The following is a 23920-nucleotide window of genomic DNA, read 5'->3' as shown; positions in this document are numbered from 1 at the left end:
TCATGGACATTTGACTCCACGAAATGCGTTGTATATACTGAAAATTCGCGACAAACTTGGCCACAAAGGATTCTGGGTAGAGAGAGAGAGAGAGATTATGCACGCACACCAAGCGGCACTAATCCCATGCCAGCGATCATCCTATCAGCGTCCGTAGCCCCCCAAATCATATGGTTGCTGTCAACCAATGGGTTTTCTTTTATGCGAAACGCGGCGTGTGAGGGCGTCAGTACTCGACAAGTACAGGTGACCTGTGGATCAGGCCAACTCTCGATTATTTCATTGCTTAGTACATCGAAAACCTGTCCATATTTAATAAATAATAATAACTTGATCAATGGTCGACATTTCCCTGAAAATCTAGTTAGGAAACCCACATTGTTCTCACATGAGGCGGATCTGCGCGATTTCTCACTAGAGATGACCAATGTAAGAAATTAGATCTGATTTTTTAGTTTCATTATCAGGGGATAGCGCGAACGCAGTCCCCCACTAACATAAATTATGCGCCCGAGTCGCCCACATTTGGGGCGATCGCAGGTGTCAGCCCAGCCGAAGTGCAATGGGAGGGCCTCTCCCTGAGGGAACCGCCTCCATGATCACGGTTAACCCCTACGCCAGGTAAGTATGCCATTGACTGTCAACAACGGAGTACCCCATGGAATGAAACAAAACAGACACGACGGTGAGTGCCAAGAGCATCTGGAAAGAATCGTATTCTAACTAGTAGTTGCACACAATAGACTGGTAATGTCATGACTTAAATATTAACCACATGATTTTAATGGTCGCTCATGGACATTTGACTCCACGAAATGCGTTGTATATACTGAAAATTCGCGACAAACTTGGCCACAAAGGATTCTGGGTAGAGAGAGAGAGAGATTATGCACGCACACCAAGCGGCACTAATCCCATGCCAGCGATCATCCTATCAGCGTCCGTAGCCCCCCAAATCATATGGTTGCTGTCAACCAATGGGTTTTCTTTTATGCGAAACGCGGCGTGTGAGGGCGTCAGTACTCGACAAGTACAGGTGACCTGTGGATCTGGCCAACTCTCGATTATTTCATTGCTTAGTACATCGAAAACCTGTCCATATTTAATAAATAATAATAACTTGATCAATGGTCGACATTTCCCTGAAAATCTAGTTAGGAAACCCACATTGTTCTCACATGAGGCGGATCTGCGCGATTTCTCACTAGAGATGACCAATGTAAGAAATTAGATCTGATTTTTTAGTTTCATTATCAGGGGATAGCACGAACGCAGTCCCCCACTAACATAAATTATGCGCCCGAGTCGCCCACATTTGGGGCGATCGCAGGTGTCAGCCCAGCCGAAGTGCAATGGGAGGGCCTCTCCCTGAGGGAACCGCCTCCATGATCACGGTTAACCCCTACGCCAGGTAAGTATGCCATTGACTGTCAACAACGGAGTACCCCATGGAATGAAACAAAACAGACACGACGGTGAGTGCCAAGAGCATCTGGAAAAAAAATCGTATTCTAACTAGTAGTTGCACACAATAGACTGGTAATGTCATGACTTAAATATTAACCACATGATTTTAATGGTCGCTCATGGACATTTGACTCCACGAAATGCGTTGTATATACTGAAAATTCGCGACAAACTTGGCCACAAAGGATTCTGGGTAGAGAGAGAGAGAGATTATGCACGCACACCAAGCGGCACTAATCCCATGCCAGCGATCATCCTATCAGCGTCCGTAGCCCCCCAAATCATATGGTTGCTGTCAACCAATGGGTTTTCTTTTATGCGAAACGCGGCGTGTGAGGGCGTCAGTACTCGACAAGTACAGGTGACCTGTGGATCTGGCCAACTCTCGATTATTTCATTGCTTAGTACATCGAAAACCTGTCCATTTTTAATAAATAATAATAACTTGATCAATGGTCGACATTTCCCTGAAAATCTAGTTAGGAAACCCACATTGTTCTCACATGAGGCGGATCTGCGCGATTTCTCACTAGAGATGACCAATGTAAGAAATTAGATCTGATTTTTTAGTTTCATTATCAGGGGATAGCGCGAACGCAGTCCCCCACTAACATAAATTATGCGCCCGAGTCGCCCACATTTGGGGCGATCGCAGGTGTCAGCCCAGCCGAAGTGCAATGGGAGGGCCTCTCCCTGAGGGAACCGCCTCCATGATCACGGTTAACCCCTACGCCAGGTAAGTATGCCATTGACTGTCAACAACGGAGTACCCCATGGAATGAAACAAAACAGACACGACGGTGAGTGCCAAGAGCATCTGGAAAAAAATCGTATTCTAACTAGTAGTTGCACACAATAGACTGGTAATGTCATGACTTAAATATTAACCACATGATTTTAATGGTCGCTCATGGACATTTGACTCCACGAAATGCGTTGTATATACTGAAAATTCGCGACAAACTTGGCCACAAAGGATTCTGGGTAGAGAGAGAGAGAGATTATGCACGCACACCAAGCGGCACTAATCCCATGCCAGCGATCATCCTATCAGCGTCCGTAGCCCCCCAAATCATATGGTTGCTGTCAACCAATGGGTTTTCTTTTATGCGAAACGCGGCGTGTGAGGGCGTCAGTACTCGACAAGTACAGGTGACCTGTGGATCAGGCCAACTCTCGATTATTTCATTGCTTAGTACATCGAAAACCTGTCCATATTTAATAAATAATAATAACTTGATCAATGGTCGACATTTCCCTGAAAATCTAGTTTGGAAACCCACATTGTTCTCACATGAGGCGGATCTGCGCGATTTCTCACTAGAGATGACCAATGTAAGAAATTAGATCTGATTTTTTAGTTTCATTATCAGGGGATAGCGCGAACGCAGTCCCCCACTAACATAAATTATGCGCCCGAGTCGCCCACATTTGGGGCGATCGCAGGTGTCAGCCCAGCCGAAGTGCAATGGGAGGGCCTCTCCCTGAGGGAACCGCCTCCATGATCACGGTTAACCCCTACGCCAGGTAAGTATGCCATTGACTGTCAACAACGGAGTACCCCATGGAATGAAACAAAACAGACACGACGGTGAGTGCCAAGAGCATCTGGAAAGAATCGTATTCTAACTAGTAGTTGCACACAATAGACTGGTAATGTCATGACTTAAATATTAACCACATGATTTTAATGGTCGCTCATGGACATTTGACTCCACGAAATGCGTTGTATATACTGAAAATTCGCGACAAACTTGGCCACAAAGGATTCTGGGTAGAGAGAGAGAGAGAGATTATGCACGCACACCAAGCGGCACTAATCCCATGCCAGCGATCATCCTATCAGCGTCCGTAGCCCCCCAAATCATATGGTTGCTGTCAACCAATGGGTTTTCTTTTATGCGAAACGCGGCGTGTGAGGGCGTCAGTACTCGACAAGTACAGGTGACCTGTGGATCAGGCCAACTCTCGATTATTTCATTGCTTAGTACATCGAAAACCTGTCCATATTTAATAAATAATAATAACTTGATCAATGGTCGACATTTCCCTAAAAATCTAGTTAGGAAACCCACATTGTTCTCACATGAGGCGGATCTGCGCGATTTCTCACTAGAGATGACCAATGTAAGAAATTAGATCTGATTTTTTAGTTTCATTATCAGGGGATAGCGCGAACGCAGTCCCCCACTAACATAAATTATGCGCCCGAGTCGCCCACATTTGGGGCGATCGCAGGTGTCAGCCCAGCCGAAGTGCAATGGGAGGGCCTCTCCCTGAGGGAACTGCCTCCATGATCACGGTTAACCCCTACGCCAGGTAAGTATGCCATTGACTGTCAACAACGGAGTACCCCATGGAATGAAACAAAACAGACACGACGGTGAGTGCCAAGAGCATCTGGAAAAAATCGTATTCTAACTAGTAGTTGCACACAATAGACTGGTAATGTCATGACTTAAATATTAACCACATGATTTTAATGGTCGCTCATGGACATTTGACTCCACGAAATGCGTTGTATATACTGAAAATTCGCGACAAACTTGGCCACAAAGGATTCTGGGTAGAGAGAGAGAGAGATTATGCACGCACACCAAGCGGCACTAATCCCATGCCAGCGATCATCCTATCAGCGTCCGTAGCCCCCCAAATCATATGGTTGCTGTCAACCAATGGGTTTTCTTTTATGCGAAACGCGGCGTGTGAGGGCGTCAGTACTCGACAAGTACAGGTGACCTGTGGATCTGGCCAACTCTCGATTATTTCATTGCTTAGTACATCGAAAACCTGTCCATTTTTAATAAATAATAATAACTTGATCAATGGTCGACATTTCCCTGAAAATCTAGTTAGGAAACCCACATTGTTCTCACATGAGGCGGATCTGCGCGATTTCTCACTAGAGATGACCAATGTAAGAAATTAGATCTGATTTTTTAGTTTCATTATCAGGGGATAGCGCGAACGCAGTCCCCCACTAACATAAATTATGCGCCCGAGTCGCCCACATTTGGGGCGATCGCAGGTGTCAGCCCAGCCGAAGTGCAATGGGAGGGCCTCTCCCTGAGGGAACCGCCTCCATGATCACGGTTAACCCCTACGCCAGGTAAGTATGCCATTGACTGTCAACAACGGAGTACCCCATGGAATGAAACAAAACAGACACGACGGTGAGTGCCAAGAGCATCTGGAAAAAATCGTATTCTAACTAGTAGTTGCACACAATAGACTGGTAATGTCATGACTTAAATATTAACCACATGATTTTAATGGTCGCTCATGGACATTTGACTCCACGAAATGCGTTGTATATACTGAAAATTCGCGACAAACTTGGCCACAAAGGATTCTGGGTAGAGAGAGAGAGAGATTATGCACGCACACCAAGCGGCACTAATCCCATGCCAGCGATCATCCTATCAGCGTCCGTAGCCCCCCAAATCATATGGTTGCTGTCAACCAATGGGTTTTCTTTTATGCGAAACGCGGCGTGTGAGGGCGTCAGTACTCGACAAGTACAGGTGACCTGTGGATCAGGCCAACTCTCGATTATTTCATTGCTTAGTACATCGAAAACCTGTCCATATTTAATAAATAATAATAACTTGATCAATGGTCGACATTTCCCTGAAAATCTAGTTAGGAAACCCACATTGTTCTCACATGAGGCGGATCTGCGCGATTTCTCACTAGAGATGACCAATGTAAGAAATTAGATCTGATTTTTTAGTTTCATTATCAGGGGATAGCGCGAACGCAGTCCCCCACTAACATAAATTATGCGCCCGAGTCGCCCACATTTGGGGCGATCGCAGGTGTCAGCCCAGCCGAAGTGCAATGGGAGGGCCTCTCCCTGAGGGAACTGCCTCCATGATCACGGTTAACCCCTACGCCAGGTAAGTATGCCATTGACTGTCAACAACGGAGTACCCCATGGAATGAAACAAAACAGACACGACGGTGAGTGCCAAGAGCATCTGGAAAAAATCGTATTCTAACTAGTAGTTGCACACAATAGACTGGTAATGTCATGACTTAAATATTAACCACATGATTTTAATGGTCGCTCATGGACATTTGACTCCACGAAATGCGTTGTATATACTGAAAATTCGCGACAAACTTGGCCACAAAGGATTCTGGGTAGAGAGAGAGAGAGAGATTATGCACGCACACCAAGCGGCACTAATCCCATGCCAGCGATCATCCTATCAGCGTCCGTAGCCCCCCAAATCATATGGTTGCTGTCAACCAATGGGTTTTCTTTTATGCGAAACGCGGCGTGTGAGGGCGTCAGTACTCGACAAGTACAGGTGACCTGTGGATCAGGCCAACTCTCGATTATTTCATTGCTTAGTACATCGAAAACCTGTCCATATTTAATAAATAATAATAACTTGATCAATGGTCGACATTTCCCTAAAAATCTAGTTAGGAAACCCACATTGTTCTCACATGAGGCGGATCTGCGCGATTTCTCACTAGAGATGACCAATGTAAGAAATTAGATCTGATTTTTTAGTTTCATTATCAGGGGATAGCGCGAACGCAGTCCCCCACTAACATAAATTATGCGCCCGAGTCGCCCACATTTGGGGCGATCGCAGGTGTCAGCCCAGCCGAAGTGCAATGGGAGGGCCTCTCCCTGAGGGAACTGCCTCCATGATCACGGTTAACCCCTACGCCAGGTAAGTATGCCATTGACTGTCAACAACGGAGTACCCCATGGAATGAAACAAAACAGACACGACGGTGAGTGCCAAGAGCATCTGGAAAAAATCGTATTCTAACTAGTAGTTGCACACAATAGACTGGTAATGTCATGACTTAAATATTAACCACATGATTTTAATGGTCGCTCATGGACATTTGACTCCACGAAATGCGTTGTATATACTGAAAATTCGCGACAAACTTGGCCACAAAGGATTCTGGGTAGAGAGAGAGAGAGATTATGCACGCACACCAAGCGGCACTAATCCCATGCCAGCGATCATCCTATCAGCGTCCGTAGCCCCCCAAATCATATGGTTGCTGTCAACCAATGGGTTTTCTTTTATGCGAAACGCGGCGTGTGAGGGCGTCAGTACTCGACAAGTACAGGTGACCTGTGGATCTGGCCAACTCTCGATTATTTCATTGCTTAGTACATCGAAAACCTGTCCATTTTTAATAAATAATAATAACTTGATCAATGGTCGACATTTCCCTGAAAATCTAGTTAGGAAACCCACATTGTTCTCACATGAGGCGGATCTGCGCGATTTCTCACTAGAGATGACCAATGTAAGAAATTAGATCTGATTTTTTAGTTTCATTATCAGGGGATAGCGCGAACGCAGTCCCCCACTAACATAAATTATGCGCCCGAGTCGCCCACATTTGGGGCGATCGCAGGTGTCAGCCCAGCCGAAGTGCAATGGGAGGGCCTCTCCCTGAGGGAACCGCCTCCATGATCACGGTTAACCCCTACGCCAGGTAAGTATGCCATTGACTGTCAACAACGGAGTACCCCATGGAATGAAACAAAACAGACACGACGGTGAGTGCCAAGAGCATCTGGAAAAAATCGTATTCTAACTAGTAGTTGCACACAATAGACTGGTAATGTCATGACTTAAATATTAACCACATGATTTTAATGGTCGCTCATGGACATTTGACTCCACGAAATGCGTTGTATATACTGAAAATTCGCGACAAACTTGGCCACAAAGGATTCTGGGTAGAGAGAGAGAGAGATTATGCACGCACACCAAGCGGCACTAATCCCATGCCAGCGATCATCCTATCAGCGTCCGTAGCCCCCCAAATCATATGGTTGCTGTCAACCAATGGGTTTTCTTTTATGCGAAACGCGGCGTGTGAGGGCGTCAGTACTCGACAAGTACAGGTGACCTGTGGATCAGGCCAACTCTCGATTATTTCATTGCTTAGTACATCGAAAACCTGTCCATATTTAATAAATAATAATAACTTGATCAATGGTCGACATTTCCCTGAAAATCTAGTTAGGAAACCCACATTGTTCTCACATGAGGCGGATCTGCGCGATTTCTCACTAGAGATGACCAATGTAAGAAATTAGATCTGATTTTTTAGTTTCATTATCAGGGGATAGCGCGAACGCAGTCCCCCACTAACATAAATTATGCGCCCGAGTCGCCCACATTTGGGGCGATCGCAGGTGTCAGCCCAGCCGAAGTGCAATGGGAGGGCCTCTCCCTGAGGGAACCGCCTCCATGATCACGGTTAACCCCTACGCCAGGTAAGTATGCCATTGACTGTCAACAACGGAGTACCCCATGGAATGAAACAAAACAGACACGACGGTGAGTGCCAAGAGCATCTGGAAAAAATCGTATTCTAACTAGTAGTTGCACACAATAGACTGGTAATGTCATGACTTAAATATTAACCACATGATTTTAATGGTCGCTCATGGACATTTGACTCCACGAAATGCGTTGTATATACTGAAAATTCGCGACAAACTTGGCCACAAAGGATTCTGGGTAGAGAGAGAGAGAGATTATGCACGCACACCAAGCGGCACTAATCCCATGCCAGCGATCATCCTATCAGCGTCCGTAGCCCCCCAAATCATATGGTTGCTGTCAACCAATGGGTTTTCTTTTATGCGAAACGCGGCGTGTGAGGGCGTCAGTACTCGACAAGTACAGGTGACCTGTGGATCAGGCCAACTCTCGATTATTTCATTGCTTAGTACATCGAAAACCTGTCCATATTTAATAAATAATAATAACTTGATCAATGGTCGACATTTCCCTGAAAATCTAGTTAGGAAACCCACATTGTTCTCACATGAGGCGGATCTGCGCGATTTCTCACTAGAGATGACCAATGTAAGAAATTAGATCTGATTTTTTAGTTTCATTATCAGGGGATAGCGCGAACGCAGTCCCCCACTAACATAAATTATGCGCCCGAGTCGCCCACATTTGGGGCGATCGCAGGTGTCAGCCCAGCCGAAGAGCAATGGGAGGGCCTCTCCCTGAGGGAAACGCCTCCATGATCACGGTTAACCCCTACGCCAGGTAAGTATGCCATTGACTGTCAACAACGGAGTACCCCATGGAATGAAACAAAACAGACACGACGGTGAGTGCCAAGAGCATCTGGAAAAAATCGTATTCTAACTAGTAGTTGCACACAATAGACTGGTAATGTCATGACTTAAATATTAACCACATGATTTTAATGGTCGCTCATGGACATTTGACTCCACGAAATGCGTTGTATATACTGAAAATTCGCGACAAACTTGGCCACAAAGGATTCTGGGTAGAGAGAGAGAGAGATTATGCACGCACACCAAGCGGCACTAATCCCATGCCAGCGATCATCCTATCAGCGTCCGTAGCCCCCCAAATCATATGGTTGCTGTCAACCAATGGGTTTTCTTTTATGCGAAACGCGGTGTGTGAGGGCGTCAGTACTCGACAAGTACAGGTGACCTGTGGATCTGGCCAACTCTCGATTATTTCATTGCTTAGTACATCGAAAACCTGTCCATTTTTAATAAATAATAATAACTTGATCAATGGTCGACATTTCCCTGAAAATCTAGTTAGGAAACCCACATTGTTCTCACATGAGGCGGATCTGCGCGATTTCTCACTAGAGATGACCAATGTAAGAAATTAGATCTGATTTTTTAGTTTCATTATCAGGGAATAGCGCGAACGCAGTCCCCCACTAACATAAATTATGCGCCCGAGTCGCCCACATTTGGGGCGATCGCAGGTGTCAGCCCAGCCGAAGTGCAATGGGAGGGCCTCTCCCTGAGGGAAACGCCTCCATGATCACGGTTAACCCCTACGCCAGGTAAGTATGCCATTGACTGTCAACAACGGAGTACCCCATGGAATGAAACAAAACAGACACGACGGTGAGTGCCAAGAGCATCTGGAAAAAATCGTATTCTAACTAGTAGTTGCACACAATAGACTGGTAATGTCATGACTTAAATATTAACCACATGATTTTAATGGTCGCTCATGGACATTTGACTCCACTAAATGCGTTGTATATAATGAAAATTCGCGACAAACTTGGCCACAAAGGATTCTGGGTAGAGAGAGAGAGAGATTATGCACGCACACCAAGCGGCACTAATCCCATGCCAGCGATCATCCTATCAGCGTCCGTAGCCCCCCAAATCATATGGTTGCTGTCAACCAATGGGTTTTCTTTTATGCGAAACGCGGCGTGTGAGGGCGTCAGTACTCGACAAGTACAGGTGACCTGTGGATCTGGCCAACTCTTGATTATTTCATTGCTTAGTACATCGAAAACCTGTCCATTTTTAATAAATAATAATAACTTGATCAATGGTCGACATTTCCCTGAAAATCTAGTTAGGAAACCCACATTGTTCTCACATGAGGCGGATCTGCGCGATTTCTCACTAGAGATGACCAATGTAAGAAATTAGATCTGATTTTTTAGTTTCATTATCAGGGGATAGCGCGAACGCAGTCCCCCACTAACATAAATTATGCGCCCGAGTCGCCCACGTTTGGGGCGATCGCAGGTGTCAGCCCAGCCGAAGTGCAATGGGAGGGCCTCTCCCTGAGGGAACCGCCTCCATGATCACGGTTAACCCCTACGCCAGGTAAGTATGCCATTGACTGTCAACAACGGAGTACCCCATGGAATGAAACAAAACAGACACGACGGTGAGTGCCAAGAGCATCTGGAAAAAAAATCGTATTCTAACTAGTAGTTGCACACAATAGACTGGTAATGTCATGACTTAAATATTAACCACATGATTTTAATGGTCGCTCATGGACATTTGACTCCACGAAATGCGTTGTATATACTGAAAATTCGCGACAAACTTGGCCACAAAGGATTCTGGGTAGAGAGAGAGAGAGATTATGCACGCACACCAAGCGGCACTAATCCCATGCCAGCGATCATCCTATCAGCGTCCGTAGCCCCCCAAATCATATGGTTGCTGTCAACCAATGGGTTTTCTTTTATGCGAAACGCGGCGTGTGAGGGCGTCAGTACTCGACAAGTACAGGTGACCTGTGGATCTGGCCAACTCTCGATTATTTCATTGCTTAGTACATCGAAAACCTGTCCATTTTTAATAAATAATAATAACTTGATCAATGGTCGACATTTCCCTGAAAATCTAGTTAGGAAACCCACATTGTTCTCACATGAGGCGGATCTGCGCGATTTCTCACTAGAGATGACCAATGTAAGAAATTAGATCTGATTTTTTAGTTTCATTATCAGGGGATAGCGCGAACGCAGTCCCCCACTAACATAAATTATGCGCCCGAGTCGCCCACATTTGGGGCGATCGCAGGTGTCAGCCCAGCCGAAGTGCAATGGGAGGGCCTCTCCCTGAGGGAACCGCCTCCATGATCACGGTTAACCCCTACGCCAGGTAAGTATGCCATTGACTGTCAACAACGGAGTACCCCATGGAATGAAACAAAACAGACACGACGGTGAGTGCCAAGAGCATCTGGAAAAACTCGTATTCTAACTAGTAGTTGCACACAATAGACTGGTAATGTCATGACTTAAATATTAACCACATGATTTTAATGGTCGCTCATGGACATTTGACTCCACGAAATGCGTTGTATATACTGAAAATTCGCGACAAACTTGGCCACAAAGGATTCTGGGTAGAGAGAGAGAGAGATTATGCACGCACACCAAGCGGCACTAATCCCATGCCAGCGATCATCCTAGCAGCGTCCGTAGCCCCCCAAATCATATGGTTGCTGTCAACCAATGGGTTTTCTTTTATGCGAAACGCGGCGTGTGAGGGCGTCAGTACTCGACAAGTACAGGTGACCTGTGGATCTGGCCAACTCTCGATTATTTCATTGCTTAGTACATCGAAAACCTGTCCATTTTTAATAAATAATAATAACTTGATCAATGGTCGACATTTCCCTGAAAATCTAGTTAGGAAACCCACATTGTTCTCACATGAGGCGGATCTGCGCGATTTCTCACTAGAGATGACCAATGTAAGAAATTAGATCTGATTTTTTAGTTTCATTATCAGGGGATAGCGCGAACGCAGTCCCCCACTAACATAAATTATGCGCCCGAGTCGCCCACATTTGGGGCGATCGCAGGTGTCAGCCCAGCCGAAGTGCAATGGGAGGGCCTCTCCCTGAGGGAACCGCCTGATTTTTAATTGGTAGATAAACTATATCGAACAGACACTTTCAGTGCTACCCGACAAGTAGCAACAGGAGAGGTGTCAACTTAATCAAAGGTGAGAATCCTCTACCTAGCAGGCTGGCCACACCAGAACTCAGGACTTGGGGTTACGAACCCCCCTGCCCGAACTCTCACAAATAATAAAGAGACAGATTAAGATAAAGTAAAACAGGTTAGACAACAGAAGACTACAAATGGACGAACAATTTCTTGTGCGACAGGCTGTGTGTTGCCGCTCAGAGGGTTTATCAATGCACATTGTAGTCATTCCCATTCATCAGAACCAGAGGGCGCCATCTTTTAGCGAATATATCTTTTGGGAGGGACAGGAATTCACTTCTGAGTCGGGATCCTACCTCGCCTTTGATTTGCAGGATAGACTTGTTCAAGTCGTCTTGGCTTTCTTCGTAGAAAGCCTTGCACCTGGATCTCCAGATAGATAGTTTAATAAGTTGAACCAGATAGACGGCTATGCCTAGTGAAGCCCTTGGGAAATTGTCGTCGAATAGGAGGTAGATGATGACCTCTTTGTGGCAGTCTTGCTGAAATCCAAAAGTTTTGTAAAAGACCGTCTCTAGCCATGCCCATATCATGGCGGCATACTCACACTCAACGATTATGTGCATGAGGGTTTCGGTTAAGGTGCATCCCTTTCTCGGACAGTGGGCAACCTGGACCTTGCCCCAGCTTTTGAGGGTGAATGCAGTCGTCAGTGCATTGTGAATGGTCTTCCAGCTTATCTCAATCATTTTATTTTCCACCTGCTTATTATGGAGGTTCTTCCAAATTTCGTCCCAGTCAAGGGAAGGGTTTGCCCTGACCACTTTTGGGATTGCCACGTTCCGGCTTTGTAGGGCTTCGTAAATCTCATTTAGTGGAGTAGTGTCGAAGGAGACTTGAGGTAAGGTTTTACTGGTTAGCTTGGCGAGTGTGATGACTTCTTTGTACCATGGTGGATGTTTTGAAAAGTGCGGGGACGAGTTGTTTCTTATGCCTGGAATAATGCTTCTTAAGGCATCAGCACAGTGAGCTAAGAGAAAGTATCTGCACGGTTTGTTTTCCATGCCTGCAAAGCGTAGAGTTTTCAGTAGAAAGGCATCCAGGCGCACAGGTAGGTTACTGAGCCCCCATCCTCCCTTATTGTGTGGTAGATAGACTATGCTGCGTTTAACACATTCACGTTTTCCTCCCCAGAAGAAGACGAACAGGTTGCGAACTATGTCTTTGCAGATGCGGGTAGGACAAGGAAAAAGAGGCGCAAGGTAGTAGAGTAGTGGCAGTAAGAGAGAGTTGATGAGTACCACTTTACCGGGGAGCGTCAGCCGGCGCATTTCCCACTTCTTGATGGTGTTTTGGATTTTAAGGCGAGCATCTGCCCAGTTAAGCCATTTCATCCCACCGTTGGATAGCCAGACTCCGTTGATTTTTATTTTGTCATTCACCCAGGTAATCTGCCCGGGTGTGTCGCTTCTTTCTTTCCATTTACCAATCCAGAGACCATTTGTCTTCTCCTTGTTTAATTTTGAGCCTGAGGCAGAGCCAAAACGCTCAGCAAGGGATAACATGTTACTAATCGATTTGGTGTCGGAGAGCGTGGCTGTGGAGTCATCGGCATACTGCAGCATTTTGCATTGTGTGGAAGAGCCAGGAAGCATAATGCCTACAATACTTGGGGAGGCTGTGACTGCCGCTGCGAATGGCTCAATGAACAAGACATATAGAAGCGGAGAGAGGGGGCACCCCTGCCTCACCCCACGTGAAGGACAGAAGGGGTCGGACACGAAACCATTAACAACAAGTGAGCTTGTTATGTCGGTGTACAGAGTTTGGATGTAGTTTCGAAATTGTGGACCGAAATTCATTTTGGTCAGGACATTGAATAGAAAGGCCCATTCAACCCTGTCAAAGGCTTTTTGCTGGCCAGTTGCGTTCATTACATTGGTAAGTGATGTCCCTCAGGATCATAATATTCTCGTGGATAGTGCGTCCAGGCACACCGCACGTCTGGAAGGGGCTGACTAAAGATGATATCACAAGTTTGAGACGGTTGCAGAGGCACTTGGATAGAATTTTATAATCAACATTTAGGAGTGTGATTGGTCTCTTGTTCTGTGGGTGGAGATGAGAAGATGTGTCACCTGGTTTGTTTATGAGCGTGATCAAACCTGCCCTTTGGGTAGTGCAGAGACGTCCAGCTTGCAGGGCGTGATTGAGTACATCCGTGATGGTTTCTCCCAAGAAAGGCCAGCAGGTGGTATAGAACTCTTTCGGAAAGCCATCACTTCCTGGTGTTTTGTTGTTTGGCATGGAGTTTAGTGCTTTAAATACCTCGTTGGACGTGAGTGGGCGTTCGAGCATCTGTTGTTGAGATGAAGTGAGCATTTGCTCAACATGGTTGAGAAAAAAGTTTTGTTCTGCATGACTTAAGGTCTTTTCGGAAGTAAAGGTTCCCGAAAAGTAATCCATAAGTGCGTTCATAATCTCAGTTTGGGTGGCGACTACTTTTCCCTGAGAAATGTAGATTTGTGATATCAATTTTCTTTCATCGAGCCGTTTTTTCTTTTCCGAGAAAGTAGTTTGTGCACTTTTCATCACAGGAAAGGTTTTTGGCACGGGACCTAGTTTTGGCCCTTTCCAGGCGAATTTTATTGAGCTTGTTGATCTTTTCTTTAGTAGCCTTGTAGCTTTCGATAGTAGTTTTTGCAACATCTCCCTTGTTTAGCGAGTGGGTGAGTTGCGCCAAGCGAGTGTTTAAGGCCCTAAATTCTGATCTAGTCGCAGCTGCATTGCGCTGGGAATGACTTTTCAGAAGATTTGTGCAGCGCTCTTTCAACATTTCCCACCATTCCCCAAGGTCTGTGTAATTCTTTTTCAGCTGCTTACAGCAATTGAATAGGGATTCAATATTTAATTTAACCGTGGAGTCTTTTAGGTGCGATGTATTGCACTTCCAAACACCTTTACCACGTGCGATGTTAACATTAAGAGTGACCCTGGCTGTTATGGCGTCATGATCAGAGAGAGAACACGGCATAATGTCTGACGTGACTTGTAGGTTGTTTGAGATATAGAAGCGGTCTAGACGCGTAGATATGGAGTTAGATGCATTACGCCATGTGTATTGGCGAGCAGTGGGGTTTGCATGTCGCCATGTGTCTATGAGGTCCATACTAGTGCAGAGTTGGTGTAGCTCAGTCTTTCCCTCCAGGCAGTGGCCCAAGTTTAGTGAGCCACCTCTCCTGTCCATACGATGTTCTATACTGTTAAAATCTCCTGCGAGGATGATCTGGTGGCCATTGCCTAGGTAAGTGTGCAACATGTCAAAAAAGCCCCGCCGGGCATGAGGGTCATTAGGGGAGTACACACAACAAAGGTTGAGGAGTGATCCAGACTGTTGGATTTGGATGGCTACAACACGCCCTTCAGTGTCAGATTGAGAGTTGAAAACATCGCCTTTGAATTTGGGAGAGAGCAGTATAACTGCACCCCTGCTGTTATTAACACCAGTGCTCCAGAAAGCCTGACCGCCCCACTCTCTGGACCACTGCTTCTGTACTTGCTGGGAGTCATTGTATGTTTCCTGAATGAAGGAGATATCATAGTTGCGGCACATGCTGAACACCTGAGAGCGCTTCCTGAAGTTGTGCAAGCCATTCACGTTTAAAGAAAGGAATGTGCTGACAGACATTAAGAGTTGGGAGAAAACGAGGGGAGAGACAGAGCTACTTCGAAAAGTAGGAAATAATATCAGAGTGAGGCGTATCCAGAGCAACGTCTGGATGTGCCTCGCATATGTGGGTCAGCCACTGGGATGGAGTTGGCGAAAGTTGGTCACAGAAAGTGAGTAAGCAACTCAGTTGCAAGGATGATGGGAGCTTGTGGATTGACTTTGTGTGGTCGCACATGACTTTCCAATTTTTACAGGAAAAAGAACAGTTTGGCTTGCAGATTTTACTGCAAGAGAAATTGACGATGTCGCTTCCAATGTATAGACAGTCTGTAGAATGTGCGACTAGCGCCCTCATCTCTCTATTGGCTGCGTTTTCCTGTGAGTCTGCAGAGATCACTGACTCAAGATCACTTTCAGACCCTTTTTCCCCTTCGATATCATCCGGCTTTGTTAGGTCTCTGGCGTTCTCAGGACTACCAGGCTGCTCATTTTTAGTACTTGCTTGGACCAGGTTTGCCATTTCTTCTGGGACAGAAGTTTCGTCTTCTAGACACTGGGGTGCGGCTGGGATAGGATTTGTATTGGTTTTGTGGGAGCTGGTGTGTGACCTCCGGACCTGCTTTTTCCCACGTGTGTTGCTTTTATGGCGGAGACGACACTGATCTTGTTTCTCGGATGATGATGTGTCGTCTGGTGGACGCTTAGCTCCGATCAGCACAGTGTGTCTTGTATCTGTCATTAGAGTTTTACTCGTTGGCTCCATCACCGAGGCTTCTTTTTGTGGGTTGAAAAGTAATGATATTGCCTCTAAATCATCTGAATCCTCAATTACGCTTCCGTCTTCTGTATCTGTGGTTATGCTTGGCTGGGGGGTGATGTTTTCCGAGGCCTCTACTATGGATGTTTCTTTATTTGGACCTGATGCTGAGAACAGAGGCGGTGTATTGTGTTTATCAGGTGAGACTTCGTTTTGGGTGTCTTCTACTACGTTTACGCTGTCCGTTTTTGGCCTGTCTATTTCTGTTAATTTCTCCGGTAGAAACGGCTTGGTGGAAGGTAGGGTGGATTTGCCGCCATTGTCTACTGCCTTGTCATCTTGCGGTCCGACTTTTGGGATCTCATTTGAAAAGAGCGATCGTCGCTTTACAATCGCACTCCATTGACTTGAGAGTGGCTGACTTGATCTGTTGGCAAAGGAGTCAGGGCATGCTTTATAATGGTGCCCTGTTTGCTGGCATACTGTGCATTTTACACCGTTTTGACAATCCATAACCCTGTGACCACTGCTCTGGCACTTTGTACAGAAGTACTCTTTGCAATCTTTTGCGAAGTGGTCGTCACCATGGCACTTTGCGCAAATCTTTGGTTGGCCTTTGTACGACACCCATGTATTGAGGAAGGCTACTCAAATGCGTGGGGGAATGTTCTTCTTCAATGTCATTTTATATTGCCTTTTATCATTGTATATGTTGTCATAATCTTCTAGCGTACACCTTCGGGCGTCGTGTATAGTGCCGTAATGGGGCTAATGCAGCCCTTTGATTCATGCTGAACGTTTGAAAAAAGGGAAAATAATGTTGAACAGAAATGGCAGAGAAAGCCTACTCTGCAGTACCAGGCACCACAGCCGCCACGTGCAGCTTGCCACGTGGAAAAGGTGCAAAAAAAGAAGAACCAGAGAGCGGCTTGCCACTGGAAAACTGCGTAAAACCAAAAAAGCTTCTTTGAAAACTGCCGGGTGTTATTTGCCACCCGGCTGAAGTATAGCAGGCCTGGACAGGGCCCAGAGGGCCCAGACCGCAACACTGGATTTTTAGCAGACGATTCGAAGCGTAAAAGCAGAGCAGCAGAAAAAGGATGTCAACTTACAAATCCTTGGTCGTGGAACTTCGTGCTGATTCTCACAAATCTTAAGTCATAGAACTTCGTGCTGATGCGCACCTGCAGGCAGAATACTTGGACAATCGGTTAACCCCTACGCCAGGTAAGTATGCCATTGACTGTCAACAACGGAGTACCCCATGGAATGAAACAAAACAGGCACGACGGTGAGTCCCAAGAGCATCTGGAAAAAAAATCGTATTCTGACTAGTAGTTGCACACAATAGACTGGTAATGTAATGACTTAAATATTAACCACATGATTTTAATGTTCGCTCATGGACATTTAACTCCACGAAATGCGTAGTATATACTGAAAATTCGCGACAAACTTGGCCACAAAGGATTCTGGGTAGAGAGAGAGAGATTATGCACGCACCAAGCGGCACCAATCTCATGCCAGCGATCATTTTTGATAAATACTGTATTTTTGTAGACAACACTAATTTCAGAAACTATGATGTTGTATGAATAACTCAATATTGATTACATGACCAGGCACTTTCAATGTTACATTCTTGTTAATTGTAATGCATACATTTGTCAAAGCATCATTGGTAATGAATATACCACCAAAAAGTGCCATGGTGTAATCTTCACAACAATCATTAAATCATTCTTGACCAAGGACTAATTATTTCACAGTACAAAGATGTGTCCTGCCTAAAATATTTATAGGATGTAAATATTATTCATTAAATTCAAGATACAATTTGTGAAAGTTAAACTACACAATACTTATGTGTTTTTTTTCCTCAAGAAAATTAATTCATTCAGAACACACACGTTGTTGGCTAGTTTGTCACGAAGAAACTATAGAATGTTGAAAAACATATTTGAAAAAATGAACAATTTAAAAGTTCATAGGTATAAAACCCTTCACGTAATAAAAACTGAAGACCAAGTATTCCAAGTACTGTCAGTGCTAAATTCAAGCCAGTCACCGAATTTTAAAGAATTTAATGATAAAGTAAGGGAACTCAAGGTAAGTAATCGTTTATCAACTATATAGAAAATAGTACTAAACAATATAAAAAAGATGCATGACAGAATTTTAGCATGGTAGATATAAAGCAGCAATGACTTGCATGAACAATAGTATTTATATATCTTTTTGTAGCACACTACTACAACAAGTGACAGTTCCACAACGAATAAAAACAAGGCTCCTAAACAAGTAAGTTTGGGGTAAAAGGAAGTGGTGCAATCAGGGCGGATTAGTAGATATAAATTGTGTTTTCAAATTGAAAACAAAGACTTTAGTGTTGTTTTTCCAGATCTTTAAAAACAGGGATTTGGCACCGTTTCAAATTTTCACCATGATTTGTCTCCTTTTGGGTGCACTAGTATTGATGATTTTCATCCTAGTAATTTCACAGTAATGTCAAAGACACTTAAGTGACTGGGATTGAGTCATTTTCAATTATGCATTTTTACCTGAATAACAGCCATTCAATTTCCTTGCTTTTTGTGAAATGTATATAGTTTTTCAAATGATCACCAATGTTTAATTAAGTAATGAAGTTATCACGAGAATGATGCAAGTATGCACAAAGGCAGTACAGCAATCGTTTTGGAGGTTGATGTATTCCTGCACTGTCTGAATGCAATTTTTGCAGTATTCTTGTGATAACCTTATTATTATTATTCATTATACATATCTTATATCTTGTAATTATTTAATGACTGGTCAGACAAAAACACAACAAAATGCCCTTTGTGAAGTTTTTATTCATATCAAAAACTACTATGTAAAGAGCTGGCAACATTTACTGTGTTTGTTATTTCTTATTTGGAATTTGCATTGCCTACTTGTAGAAGCGATTGTATTATTATCAACTTGTGTTTATCTGTTTAGTTACATTAACAAAAGTAAGATGTAAACCAAGTTGTGAATGACCTAAAAAAGACAAGCGAAGGAGAGTACAGCATTTCATGTGTAAATGGATGCCTTTTTGTTGTCAAGGGGAATGAAGTAAAGGTCAGTGAAATAACGTATATTAGCAAAGTATTAGTAGTTGTTCTATTGGTAATGTACATGACTACATAGATTTGCCAAAGACAACCTCTATTAAAGTCATATTTGATAAATAAATGCATTTTTGTGAGCTTTTAGTAGAGCATACCATGTGCATCGTGCTAGTTTTGTAATCTGTCCTAATTATTGAACATATTTTCAATAGACTGCTTCAAAGGTTCATCTATGGAACATTCCGGAAGACAGCAGTGTTGTAAAGGTAAACAAATGTTATGAAATCGTGTTAATCTTTTAACTTGCAGTACAACGTTTTCAATATTACATGGTAAATGAAAATATCTGCTTTACAATAGCATGGTTTTCATTTAACTCGTGTTTTGTTCATGCACAGGGTAATTTAGAAAAACAACTAAAAGAAGAGGTGACCAGAAGAAAACATCTGGAAACAGAATTACAAAATGAAAAATAAAAAAATGTGCACCTCAATAGAACAAATTAAATTGAAAGGAAAGGTGAGTTTTAAATTGTAGTTACTCGTGATAAAATATGTTAAAATTGACACTTTGCTATACGATGCAGAATATGTTTGTAATAAATTTTATTTTCGCTGGCTACATTTAATAATTTGTTTTTATCAATTCAAGGGTAAACTAATTGACAGTGGCAAAGACATGGAAAAGAATGAAAGTGGTGAAAGTACTACCTTGTTAAAACGAAAGGTCCCTGGTAAGGATTGCACCATTATCATAGCATAAGTGCGTGAGTCTCCGTGTATGGTGAATGTAGTGTGGTGTTCACATCAATGGTGTTTTTTTTTTACTAATTTTGTTTTGATATAATATTTATTGTTGTTCTGTTGAGAATAGTTTGATTTCTCATTTGAAAGAAATTCTGTCACGCAGCATTTTGAGTGCATATTCAATGCGAATCATGGTATTTTTGCAAGTAATCAATGTTTACTACACCAGCACATAGTACTAGAACGGAAATTGTTTACACGAACAGATCATATAAATATTCAATTTAAATTGGGAATTGTTTTTTTATTCTATAATTTTGCTGACAATATAACTTCAAATGAATAATGATTACAATGTAACAAGTTTCTCTTTTAATAATGTTAATGCTTTGTATGGTAAAATCCTCTATTATGGGGTTACAGTGCTGCACAATATCTTTTTTGTATGCATGAATATTCCTCCTGTGGAATTAATACACCGTTCACACTAACGGCGAATGCGGCGCTTTAAATCGGCGAGTAAAGCGCCGTCATTTTTGTTTACTTTTCCAAAAATATCACGATCTCCTAAGTAATGTTACGCTCTGAGAAGCTCTGAGAAGCTCTGATACGAATTGGTTGCCGCTTTGGGGGACGAATTATTTCCCGACTTGTTACGGTTCCTCACGCTTTGATCCCGCTTTGATCAGGCTTTGTTACGCTTGAAATCACGCTTTGATAAACCTTATTACGCTTTATTACTCTTTATTACGCTTTGATGCGATTATGACGCTTTAAATCAGGCTCTGATACGATTATCAAGCTCTGTTGTGTATTGTTACGCTCTGTTAAGCTCTGTTACGTATTGGAAAATGTCGAGATCGACGATTTCATGCCGCTTTTGATCCAGAGCCTACATAAAGATGCAGCAGATCCATAAAATCATTGCATCTTTGACTCCAGAACACGATGGCAGAACAACAAGATCCAGAAGTTCCAGATGTACCAGAGCATGATCTATCTGAAGAAGACATGATGTTTGTCTCCCTGCTGTATAACTACATCCTAGTCCTTGAGGCGGAAGAGAGGGAGGAAGAACAGCAAAGACAAGGGGAGGTTTTCGATGAGGTGTTCGATGATATCCTGGAGAGAGTGGCACCAGTCATCCAGAAGCAGCAGACTAATTACAGGCACCCCCTGTCAGCTGGCCTCAAGCTGGCAATCACCTTGAGACATCTGGCCACTGGGGACAACTACAGGTCACTGGCATATGGATTCAGATGCGGTATCTCCACCATATCAGAGCTGATTCCAGAAGTGTGCACGGCCATTGTGCAGGCGTATAAAGATGAGGTCTTCAACCCACCTACCACCCCTGACCCCGGACCTGCTTTTTCCCACGTGTGTTGCTTTTATGGCGGAGACGACACTGATCTTGTTCCTCGGATGATGATGTGTCGTCTGGTGGACGCTTAGCTCCGATCAGCACAGTGTGTCTTGTATCTGTCATTAGAGTTTTACTCGTTGGCTCCATCACCGAGGCTTCTTTTTGTGGGTTGAAAAGTAATGATATTGCCTCTAAATCATCTGAATCCTCAATTACGCTTCCGTCTTCTGTATCTGTGGTTATGCTTGGCTGGGGGGTGATGTTTTCCGAGGCATCTACTATGGATGTTTCTTTATTTGGACCTGATGCTGAGAACAGAGGCGGTATATTGTGTTTATCAGGTGAGACTTCGTTTTGGGTGTCTTCTACTACGTTTACGCTGTCCGTTTTTGGCCTGTCTATTTCTGTTAATTTCTCCGGTAGAAACGGCTTGGTGGAAGGTAGGGTGGATTTGCCGCCATTGTCTACTGCCTTGTCATCTTGCGGTCCGACTTTTGGGATCTCCTTTGAAAAGAGCGATCGTCGCTTTACAATCGCACTCCATTGACTTGAGAGTGGCTGACTTGATCTGTTGGCAAAGGAGTCAGGGCATGCTTTATAATGGTGCCCTGTTTGCTGGCATACTGTGCATTTTACACCGTTTTGACAATCCATAACCCTGTGACCACTGCTCTGGCACTTTGTACAGAAGTACTCTTTGCAATCTTTTGCGAAGTGGTCGTCACCATGGCACTTTGCGCAAATCTTTGGTTGGCCTTTGTACGACACCCATGTATTGAGGAAGGCTACTCAAATGCGTGGGGGAATGTTCTTCTTCAGTGTCATTTTATATTGCCTTTTATCATTGTATATGTTGTCATAATCTTCTAGCGTACACCTTCGGGCGTCGTGTATAGTGCCGTAATGGGGCTAATGCAGCCCTTTGATTCATGCTGAACGTTTGAAAAAAGGGAAAATAATGTTGAACAGAAATGGCAGAGAAAAGCTACTCTGCAGTACCGGGCACCACAGCCGCCACGTGCAGCTTGCCACGTGGAAAAGGTGCAAAAAAAGAAGAACCAGAGAGCGGCTTGCCACTGGAAAACTGCGTAAAACCAAAAAAGCTTCTTTGAAAACTGCCGGGTGTTATTTGCCACCCGGCTGAAGTATAGCAGGCCTGGACAGGGCCCAGAGGGCCCAGACCGCAACACTGGATTTTTAGCAGACGATTCGAAGCGTAAAAGCAGAGCAGCAGAAAAAGGATGTCAACTTACAAATCCTTGGTCGTGGAACTTCGTGCTGATTCTCACAAATCTTAAGTCATAGAACTTCGTGCTGATGCGCACCTGCAGGCAGAATACTTGGACAATCGGTTAACCCCTACGCCAGGTAAGTATGCCATTGACTGTCAACAACGGAGTACCCCATGGAATGAAACAAAACAGGCACGACGGTGAGTCCCAAGAGCATCTGGAAAAAAAATCGTATTCTGACTAGTAGTTGCACACAATAGACTGGTAATGTAATGACTTAAATATTAACCACATGATTTTAATGTTCGCTCATGGACATTTAACTCCACGAAATGCGTAGTATATACTGAAAATTCGCGACAAACTTGGCCACAAAGGATTCTGGGTAGAGAGAGAGAGAGAGATTATGCACGCACCAAGCGGCACTAATCTCATGCCAGCGATCATTTTTGATAAATACTGTATTTTTGTAGACAACACTAATTTCAGAAACTATGATGTTGTATGAATAACTCAATATTGATTACATGACCAGGCACTTTCAATGTTACATTCTTGTTAATTGTAATGCATACATTTGTCAAAGCATCATTGGTAATGAATATACCACCAAAAAGTGCCATGGTGTAATCTTCACAACAATCATTAAATCATTCTTGACCAAGGACTAATTATTTCACAGTACAAAGATGTGTCCTGCCTAAAATATTTATAGGATGTAAATATTATTCATTAAATTCAAGATACAATTTGTGAAAGTTAAACTACACAATACTTATGTGTTTTTTTTCCTCAAGAAAATTAATTCATTCAGAACACACACGTTGTTGGCTAGTTTGTCACGAAGAAACTATAGAATGTTGAAAAACATATTTGAAAAAATGAACAATTTAAAAGTTCATAGGTATAAAACCCTTCACGGAATAAAAACTGAAGACCAAGTATTCCAAGTACTGTCAGTGCTAAATTCAAGCCAGTCACCGAATTTTAAAGAATTTAATGATAAAGTAAGGGAACTCAAGGTAAGTAATCGTTTATCAACTATATAGAAAATAGTACTAAACAATATAAAAAAGATGCATGACAGAATTTTAGCATGGTAGATATAAAGCAGCAATGACTTGCATGAACAATAGTATTTATATATCTTTTTGTAGCACACTACTACAACAAGTGACAGTTCCACAACGAATAAAAACAAGGCTCCTAAACAAGTAAGTTTGGGGTAAAAGGAAGTGGTGCAATCAGGGCGGATTAGTAGATATAAATTGTGTTTTCAAATTGAAAACAAAGACTTTAGTGTTGTTTTTCCAGATCTTTAAAAACAGGGATTTGGCACCGTTTCAAATTTTCACCA

The 23920-nt window shown here is 43.5% G+C and overlaps 1 protein-coding gene, 14 non-coding genes and 1 pseudogene across 15 annotated transcripts; all 16 read right to left on the bottom strand.

Annotated features, from left to right (window-relative positions):
• Positions 1–464: 464 nt before the first annotated feature.
• LOC144347543 (U1 spliceosomal RNA) lies at positions 465–629 on the bottom strand. The gene has a single exon (XR_013419687.2). It is a non-coding gene; the product is annotated as a U1 spliceosomal RNA (small nuclear RNA).
• A 625-nt stretch (positions 630–1254) lies between these two features.
• Positions 1255–1419, bottom strand: LOC146750485 (U1 spliceosomal RNA). Its single transcript, XR_014930510.1, has one exon. It is a non-coding gene; the product is annotated as a U1 spliceosomal RNA (small nuclear RNA).
• Positions 1420–2046: 627 nt separating this feature from the next.
• LOC144347494 (U1 spliceosomal RNA) lies at positions 2047–2211 on the bottom strand. The gene has a single exon (XR_013419640.2). It is a non-coding gene; the product is annotated as a U1 spliceosomal RNA (small nuclear RNA).
• A 626-nt stretch (positions 2212–2837) lies between these two features.
• Positions 2838–3002, bottom strand: LOC144347492 (U1 spliceosomal RNA). Its single transcript, XR_013419638.1, has one exon. It is a non-coding gene; the product is annotated as a U1 spliceosomal RNA (small nuclear RNA).
• Positions 3003–3629: 627 nt separating this feature from the next.
• LOC144347477 (U1 spliceosomal RNA) lies at positions 3630–3794 on the bottom strand. The gene has a single exon (XR_013419623.2). It is a non-coding gene; the product is annotated as a U1 spliceosomal RNA (small nuclear RNA).
• A 625-nt stretch (positions 3795–4419) lies between these two features.
• Positions 4420–4584, bottom strand: LOC146750484 (U1 spliceosomal RNA). Its single transcript, XR_014930248.1, has one exon. It is a non-coding gene; the product is annotated as a U1 spliceosomal RNA (small nuclear RNA).
• A 625-nt stretch (positions 4585–5209) lies between these two features.
• Positions 5210–5374, bottom strand: LOC146750483 (U1 spliceosomal RNA). The gene has a single exon (XR_014930585.1). It is a non-coding gene; the product is annotated as a U1 spliceosomal RNA (small nuclear RNA).
• A 627-nt stretch (positions 5375–6001) lies between these two features.
• On the bottom strand, positions 6002–6166 carry LOC146750482 (U1 spliceosomal RNA). The gene has a single exon (XR_014930583.1). It is a non-coding gene; the product is annotated as a U1 spliceosomal RNA (small nuclear RNA).
• A 625-nt stretch (positions 6167–6791) lies between these two features.
• Positions 6792–6956, bottom strand: LOC146750481 (U1 spliceosomal RNA). The gene has a single exon (XR_014930236.1). It is a non-coding gene; the product is annotated as a U1 spliceosomal RNA (small nuclear RNA).
• A 625-nt stretch (positions 6957–7581) lies between these two features.
• LOC144347525 (U1 spliceosomal RNA) lies at positions 7582–7746 on the bottom strand. The gene has a single exon (XR_013419670.2). It is a non-coding gene; the product is annotated as a U1 spliceosomal RNA (small nuclear RNA).
• Positions 7747–8371: 625 nt separating this feature from the next.
• LOC146750480 (U1 spliceosomal RNA) lies at positions 8372–8536 on the bottom strand. The gene has a single exon (XR_014930628.1). It is a non-coding gene; the product is annotated as a U1 spliceosomal RNA (small nuclear RNA).
• Positions 8537–9161: 625 nt separating this feature from the next.
• Positions 9162–9326, bottom strand: LOC146750479 (U1 spliceosomal RNA). Its single transcript, XR_014930607.1, has one exon. It is a non-coding gene; the product is annotated as a U1 spliceosomal RNA (small nuclear RNA).
• Positions 9327–9951: 625 nt separating this feature from the next.
• LOC144347541 (U1 spliceosomal RNA) lies at positions 9952–10116 on the bottom strand. The gene has a single exon (XR_013419685.2). It is a non-coding gene; the product is annotated as a U1 spliceosomal RNA (small nuclear RNA).
• A 627-nt stretch (positions 10117–10743) lies between these two features.
• Positions 10744–10908, bottom strand: LOC144347475 (U1 spliceosomal RNA). The gene has a single exon (XR_013419621.2). It is a non-coding gene; the product is annotated as a U1 spliceosomal RNA (small nuclear RNA).
• Positions 10909–11533: 625 nt separating this feature from the next.
• LOC144361666 (U1 spliceosomal RNA) lies at positions 11534–11671 on the bottom strand (annotated as a pseudogene).
• Positions 11672–11945: 274 nt separating this feature from the next.
• Positions 11946–13559, bottom strand: LOC146750478 (uncharacterized). The gene has a single exon (XM_085497140.1). The coding sequence runs from the start codon at positions 13557–13559 to the stop codon at positions 11946–11948; it is 1614 nt and encodes a 537-aa protein (XP_085353266.1).
• Positions 13560–23920: the final 10361 nt, after the last annotated feature.

This window comes from Saccoglossus kowalevskii, chromosome 1 (assembly GCF_978046115.1).
Source record: "Saccoglossus kowalevskii chromosome 1, keSacKowa6.1, whole genome shotgun sequence".
Taxonomy (NCBI): domain Eukaryota; kingdom Metazoa; phylum Hemichordata; class Enteropneusta; family Harrimaniidae; genus Saccoglossus; species Saccoglossus kowalevskii.
The sequence above is the reverse complement of the archived record's forward strand: the minus strand, read 5'-3'. Positions and strand labels throughout refer to the sequence as shown.

Bases quoted from the DNA above. Each gene is read 5' to 3' on its own strand.
- LOC146750478 (XM_085497140.1), bottom strand. From the start codon at position 13,559: ATGAATTTCGGTCCACAATTTCGAAACTACATCCAAACTCTGTACACC.